The sequence below is a fragment of the Atta cephalotes genome (assembly GCF_000143395.1).
Source record: "Atta cephalotes unplaced genomic scaffold scaffold00052, whole genome shotgun sequence".
NCBI classification, from domain to species: Eukaryota; Metazoa; Arthropoda; class Insecta; order Hymenoptera; family Formicidae; genus Atta; species Atta cephalotes.
Window position 1 is genome coordinate 876,939 of NW_012130116.1, and position 8,427 is coordinate 885,365.

At 29.0% G+C, this 8,427-nt stretch overlaps 1 protein-coding gene across 1 annotated transcript; it reads right to left on the reverse strand.

Moving 5' to 3' along the window:
- Nucleotides 1-377: 377 nt before the first annotated feature.
- LOC105623034 (cytochrome b5 reductase 4) lies at nucleotides 378-7,996 on the reverse strand. Its single transcript, XM_012204437.1, has 10 exons — nucleotides 7,750-7,996; nucleotides 4,957-5,127; nucleotides 3,474-3,574; nucleotides 3,230-3,377; nucleotides 2,484-2,740; nucleotides 2,177-2,399; nucleotides 1,546-1,840; nucleotides 1,255-1,341; nucleotides 603-761; nucleotides 378-432 (listed from the first exon to the last, which is right to left on the reverse strand). The coding sequence occupies exons 1-10, from the start codon at nucleotides 7,994-7,996 to the stop codon at nucleotides 378-380; spliced, it is 1,743 nt and encodes a 580-aa protein (XP_012059827.1).
- Between the last annotated feature and the right edge of the window lie 431 nt (nucleotides 7,997-8,427).

Genomic DNA, 8,427 nt, shown 5'->3' on the forward strand with positions numbered 1-8,427 from the left:
ATCGTTATGGGCGGAAATGGGAGTAAAAGTGCTTAAAAATTTTCATAATTCCAGAAAAATACGCTTTGATAGATACATCAATGACAGTTTACAGCTATCACAGAACATCTGTACTAATAGATGTTTTCCAGCAAGAAACACAGATAACACAGTGTAACACAGTGAATCATTGTATCTTCGACGTTTGCCAATTATAAATAAATATGAAACGCGCACGATCACTGTTACATTGTTTCTCTTTTGCTGAAAAGCACCAAATATTTAACTAAACGTGGTTGACAGGTACGAGTTTCATCTTATTAGGCTCTCTAGAAAGACTCTCTAAAAGGAAAGGAAACATATACAATATATGGCACGTATACTTTCAGAACAGACGATTAATCGTCGAAATTATACATTTGATGAGATTTCCAACCAAGTATTTGAATACACCTAAAATAAGATGACATTTTATGAATATTTAAGACAGCAAGGTATTGAAAATGACAAATCAGAACGGCTATACAATTTTTGTATAATAAAATTATATAAATTATATTTGCCATACTTATTAAATTATAAAAAATATAAAATATGTTTAATAGTTAAAAAATGCTACGTACTTTTTCGCAGATAGCATAAATCCTTTTGGTCCACACGTAAATATGCATCCTTCTGGTGAACACTCGCCAATCAATTCTTTCAATAATTTATCGGATACTGTACCGCATCTACCTTCCCATTTATCTCCTGCATGTGAAAGGATGTGTGTAACTTTGAACCTAATATGAGACATTAATAATCTTCAGTTCGATAAAATCTATTTTTATTTTTAAAGTAACTGACGTACGTATCTCATATCGATGGATTTATGATGGATATAATTTTTTACATATGATATACATCATATATATATTATATATATTATACAATAGCGCGGGAACTACCGTGTTTCCTGATACCGTCCTTTAGCGTTTTAATCATTTCTTTATGCTTATATAAATTTGTATAATGATTAAATTAAATTTTAATTTTAATAAGGAGAAATTATGTTTATACGTAATCATTATACAAATTTATATATATGTTACGAGCAAAATCCGCTTTGTCGACATGAGGCAGTGTCGACATTGTTCGGGCAATGCTGACATTGTACAGCAAGCAACTCGACATTACCCACTTGCGGACTTTACTAGTAATATATACATGAAGAAATAAAGACTAAAATGCCAGAAGCCATAAAGAATCTTTATATTTCCACACGTATGTACTTACTTCTTTTCTGCAGATACTCTGTCAAGTTGCGTCACATAAAACATATTGTCTTCATCTTTATTAAAATTTAGAAGATTGATTAATTTTCTGAAAAAGATTTCAAATTAATTAAAAATAAAAAAAAATGTAATATATTAATCTAACTAATCTAATGTAATATATTAATCTATGCTATTGTTAGCATAATTTTTTAGCAACATTTTTTTACTATTTTTATTTCGTATTACTTTATTCTTCCAAAAATAAAATATAGTTTAGAGAAAGTCTCAAACGGAATATACTAATACTTACACACTGCGCCTCGCTAAAGCTCGCTGAATTATTCCTAACATCGCGGTTAAACCCGTTCCACCTGCCAGCATGTGAATAACAGGATACCGATCGAAAGATTCGGTTACAAAGGCACCTAAACCATTGCTCATTATAAGGGTTTGGCCAGGTTGTAATTTGGTGATGGACGGACTAAGTGCACCATTTGGATATCGCTTTATCATCAAGCAAATGCAATCAGGCTTGTAATTTGGTGCCATATCTTCGGGATGAAGGCACGGTGGGACAGGCGTATATGACCTTGATATTTCCATTCCTGCGATAAAAATATTATATTAGTATTTTTAATAATGTACATTTTTATAAATATACGATATAAATGTGTTATATAGATTAGATTCGTTTTATACGTATTCGTTTTATAATTTTCTATTGAAAATGTTTATACATATTGTTACCAAAAAAAAAAATGTTGATTTGAAAAACTATTTTTTCAGACTACTATATAACAGTAAATTAGTAAAGCTATTCTCTATAAATTAAAACATTCCATTTATTGCTAAAATGTTTATTTCAATAATAAAAAGTAAATAAATACTTAATTGATAAAAATAAATATTTTTTGAAAGCAGATATTTATGTTATCACTTACCCATTATGTTCATTTTGACTTCTATGTGTCTCCCAACGGGAATTACTTCTAGAAAATTTTTCGCACGTAAAACTAACAAATGAACTAGTTTGCAAAGAGGTGTATTACTGAGTACTTCATACTCTTTGTACGTGCGTTTATTTGTAAATGATTCTTGCGATAATGTATGATTTCCCTGAGATTTCCAAATATTTTTAAGCTTTTTTGTAAACGTAAAGTCTACCTGCAACATATATGTTTTTTGAATTTACGAAATATAATTTACGCTCTAGGAAATAAATATAAATAAACTGATTCAATAATTTACCTGCATTGTCTCGAAATCTCTTTTATATGTTGGCGGCCATTCCACATCTGCGATTAATTCGATCTCATGGATGATAATGTGCTTTTCAAAAATTAGCCTGAAAATGATTTTCAAATCACTCAATCTTTGTAATCGATAATATATATCTGGATAGTCGCGTACACCTTGATAAAAGAGTGTAATAGAATTAGATGTTTGTCGCCAATCCATATTCACATTAGGCAAATTCGATAAGTTTTCGTCAACTGCCTTTTGTACTGAAACAATAAAAGTTTGCTTTGATTGTTGTTCTACATCTTATAAATGATTGGATAAAGTTCGACATTTGTCGATTAATCACAACTATTTGTATCTATCATTCTAATTGTAAATTATTAATATAACAAATATGTAGTATATTTGTTAGATTAATTATAGTAATTTCAATAGGCTTTGCAAACAGAAAAATTTCTCGATACTTAAATAAATAAAATAGTAAAAAATATTTTATAAATATTCGTAAAAATTGTCATATTTCATAAAATAATAAAATTTAGACATTATTCATCAATTTACAGAAAAGTATCTCGTTTATGCTTGCAAATAATATAAACTTTGTTATATAAACTTGTTGTTGTAGATATAAACTTCTAATAATGAGCCAATACTATCTATGCTTTATTAATTCAGTAATGCTTTATTAATTCAGTTTTTCTAAATATAGATGACCTAGACACAATACGGCAATTGTTACAATAGATATTCACCAGTAGAACGTATGTTTCGACCCAATGTCAAAGAATTGTTCGACTTTTCCGTTACTAAGGAAGTGCTTGACGCGGAGGAAATCCCACGATTTAATCTGCCTACGATGCATTTTTGTAAAATACTCTGATAATTCACCCAAGAGTGCACCTGGAATTAACGATCTACGGGTACATAAAAATAATTACCACTTAGCGAGACGATATAACAATATAAAACGTGAGATTGTAAAAAGAAGAATCTTACGTTGTCGAATAATTTCGTGGCATCTTTGCCGACACCTCTCATCAATTCGTCAACTCCTCCTGGATGAAAATCCATATAACGTGTAACATTGAATACCACTCCTTCAATTAAAATCAAATTTGTTAGAATTAAAGCTAAACGATATTAAATTTGTCGATATAAGCCAATAAATAACAAAAAATAAATTACAGTAGCAAAATTTCTAATCATTATTGAATACTTAATCCTAATTAGTATTTCACTCCGAAATTTCCTTAATTATTAATTAATTAGTATTTTAATTAATTAATTAATTAATTAGTATTTGCGAGTCTAATGTACTTTAAATCAATGTATTTTTGCTTAAAGTTAACAAAATTAAATGATTTTTTTTTCATTGTGAAGATAAAAATCCGAAAAATAAGATTATGGCCGATATTTATAGTCAGATCTTATATTCAATCTTATCTTATATTCAACTCTTATAACAACACCGTTAAGTACAATTTTAAGAAATCACGAATCAATCAGAGAGCCGTATTAGTATCTTAAAACATTATTTAAAATAGTCTTGAAATAAGAATGGACTATGAGTGCTATCCTATGTATTTAAAATTATGTAAGGCTGTGAAAGATATTTTTTCACAACTATTTTTCACAACATAGCTGAAAAAATATCTGATTGGATCCGAAATATTAGGATTAAATAGATCTGAATAAGTTATTTAATATTCCGGATTATTTTACGTATAGAAGTATTTTATAAAAATAATGCTATATAACAAATGAGCGACATAAGGACTGTCCAAGAAAAAACTTTCCTACACAAAAACTCACATATCCTCCAAACCATTTAAAAAAAAAACAATTTTTTAATTTAGTAGGCTTTGCAATGAATATAAGAAACGATTGAAACAGTTAATTTCGTAATCGCTTTGTTCTCAAAATTCTCAGTTGCAAAATGGCAAGTGAAGTAGAAACACGTAAATCCATAATCAAAATTTTTCAAGAACACCCGGAGTGGAGTTTCATCAAAATCGCGCGGGAGGCGGCAGTTTGCAAGAAAACGGCGGTCAATAGTCATTAGGTGTTTCAAGGAAGACTTGACTATCAACCGTAAAGAAGGATCTGGAAGGAAAAAGGGTTTTCAAAGTCCAAAAACAACAAAGAAAGAGAGCTTCCGAGGAAGTGACCAAGACCATATATCACAAAAAGTGATGGAAGTGGTGAAATATGATGGAGGAGAAAAAATTAAAAATTTTTGTCAAAAGTAGTTTTTAAGAATTTTTTAAAATATAGTTTTAATTGTAATTAAAAGACGTTATTTTTCTAAAATGGGTTTGCTTTTGAAAATCAGTTAAGTGGTTTGGAGGATATGTGAGTTTTTGTGTGAGAAGGTTTTTTTCTTGGAGTCCTTATTACTAATAGTACATTAAATATTTCAAGTTGTTACTGATAGTAAAAAGTTTTCTTTTTCAGACATAAAATACAAAAATAAACAAACCTCGGATTGCAATCCAAGCGTCAGTTTGCTTGTTATGATTAGCAAGCTCGGATAAGGTTACGACTTGTGGTACACCACCGACTCCAGTTAAATCGACTCCTGAATTACCCAAACGGATCCAATCCATCAAACTATGCCCCGGTGCTAAGGCCGTCTTATTTTGTGGGTTTCCTGTAAAAAAGGAAGCAAAAAATAGAAATTCATTATAAACATTTTATTACATTTTTTCTATATTGCATAAAATACTTACAAATACATAAATGAAACAATATACTCGTAGCCTTAAATTATTAGATTATTATATAAATAATTTGTCATATAATTTAATTTTATTATTTAATTTATAATTAATTTTCAATTATAATGCATTTACTACTTCAATTATACTTCACAAATTCTTAATTAACATTTTTCAATCTGAATATTAATATTTTTTTCATATTTTTGAGAATGAAAACAAAATTATTTGAAAGCATTTTCAACGTTTAAAACTTTTTGTTCCTTCAATTGAGGTCGTTCGATCTACACCTTACAAATTAGTGGTCGAGAACATAAGGGTGCAATTTATCTATAATGAATATACACGAGCATAGATACATGTAAACGCAATGGAGAAAATAGATTAATTGGCAATTACACTAATTACTAACCGTCCTGGATCTGCAGACCGAGGCTCTGCGGAGATCCATTACCATCCACGGCGGAAACCAAAGAAGCACCGCAGCATCGTGGCATTTTTTCATCGAGACAACAGGGATCGCGGAGACAATATCATTTTTGCAGTCGCTTCGTACAAAACGCGATAAAAGTTCTCACAATATGTCAATTTGCATAGTTTACCTTGATAATAACATGGAATTCAATTTTTTCTTAACGCGTTTAAAATGAAGAGATAAACAAGATGAAGGAGTAAATGAAGTACGCGACGTAAACGAGGACATCGGTTTTACAAAGAAATGTATTATTAGTATCGAATGTTAGAAATGTAATAATGTCACAGGTGATATCAATAACATAATATGTACGATAATATGTACGATATGTGATATAATATAGAAAAAATGTATACTAATGTATACATATTGAACAAATTTATATATCAACGGTTACTACCGTTAAAACTAATGAAAACCAATCAAGGTACATGTAATTGCAAATAACTAGCAAATTCATGAGACGGAAGTACCGTGCAAATTTAACTTTGAACAGATTTCACAGGATCAATGTAGATATTGTTCGTCACTGGCTGACAAATTTTAATCCAATATTCAATATGCTGATAATCCAACATCTATTTGATATACATTTATGTATGCTTTTTATTTTAATTTAATTAATTCATAGCAATGTACGTTGCTATACTTAATTTAAAAAATGTTCTGCCCTTTTTTCTTTTCTGTTTAATTAAACTTATAAAAAAATATTTCACATTTATCGATTTGTTTTAATTATATATCTTTAAATTTAATTTTTCATTAGCTAAACTACAATTAAAAGCATTTAATGTATGATATCATTGTACAATAAAAAAAGTTTTATATGTATCTAAAATAAATTTCATAGAATTGATTAGCAAATTTTAATTATAAATTTAATTTAGCACAAGCAAAACATTTTAAAAAATAAAAAAGTTGAAGTTGAAGAGATTCTTTATCAAACTCTTACAATCATTCCAAAAAATTAGTCCAAACGTTTGTCAAAAAATTCATAAAAGAAATAATAATCTTTAGAAAATATCTTGTGCAAATTAGAGAGATATTTATGTTAACATAGTTCGAGAACTAGAATTTTAATAAAGATACAAGTATAAAGATGCAAGTATAATCTTCTTTCAGTTAAACCTTCTTCATCTAGATAAATTAAACATCTCCGACTCAGGATAGCGTGCTTGACTCAGATCACCATCGATTCGTTGTACTAATAATAAAGATACAAGGAAAATGCTTAATTATTTAAGGTCCGTGTGTAATGATATAATGTGCGACTAACAGTATACTCAAATCGTTCGCTTAATACGAGATGTATCCGAAAAAGAATGACAAGGTCATCTACATTATCAAGAAACAATGTTCACTACGATGATTCTAAAACTGAGATGGAAACGCGATGCAAATCGCGGATCTCATCAGTGACGAGAAACTAGATTCCGGTGATCTCGTGGTGAAGGACCGGAGAGTACTGCGCTGAAACACGCGGCCGAATATAACCCTGAGACAGGTAGATCAATATAGTAGCGATGGTCGACGCTCAGCTCAACACGCAGGATCTCTCGCCAGTCGGAGCGCGCTTCTCCGTGTATCAAGATCTTCTCAATGACAGAGTTAGTAACACGAAAAACTAGCTATTACTTAATCGATTAAATAAAGTGTGTTATTCAATTAAAATAATAAGACTACCTCGGATGAAGTGATATAAAAATGAAGAAAAACGGAAATTATATCAGTTTTACAGAATTATTTTTGTATGACACAAAATTTTAGGTATTTCTAGAATTTTATATATATTTTATAGATATTTTTTTATTTATAAATGTTTTATTGATATTTATATTTATAATATAATTTATGTTTTGATATTTCAAGAATTTTATATCTATCAAAAATTATAAAAAAATATCACAATCATTTAAAATATTTTCTATTTTTCTAACACATTCTCTATTTTTTATGTCTCTTTCGTACAATTTTCTTTGATTCATGAAATGTAACATAATTTATTACACATAGCTTATAACATCATGGCTATTACTTCTGATTACTTTGATTGAGAGAAAGAAGAATCAAATGTTCTTACCAGTAGCAGATCCAGACGATGGCATTGTCTTGGTTTTTGCTTTCATTTGCTCGCTTTGAATAGACTTAACGACATCAGTAGGTAACGTTAAAGTACTCCTGGCCAATAGATTCGTAGGTGAAAACGTTTTCACGTCCACTTTCTTTATTTTATCCTGTACATCATCGATATCATAATGACATTTTTCTTTTTCATTCTCATCTCTCGATTGGGTCTCTGAAGAATCGTTCTTCTTCATTGATTCCATTAGTTTCTTTTTAAATATGAAAAGTCCAAGAAAGTAAAAGCGTTATGTTTCGTCATGTACATCTCGATAAAGACTCCATGATTTCTCTTGTTGAACTCTGTCACACTTGATTAAAGCAAAACATTATTTTGACATTTTGAAATTTAATAGCTCATTGATGAAAATTTAATAACTCTTTAAAACGTTATCATAATAAATTACTTTAATGCATAAAATTACAATTGCAACTATATAAGTATTATATGAATTATGTTAAAATCAACAGCATTTATGCCGCGATTTAAAAGTATTAAAATTTTTAACAAAGAAAATGGAAATGGTTTAAAATGATCTAAGCTGCTTCTAAATGCTGCTTCTTAATTTTATAAACTAAATATAATATATCAAGATGCAAAATTAAAATTTTGTTTAAAATCTTGAAAATTAAGACA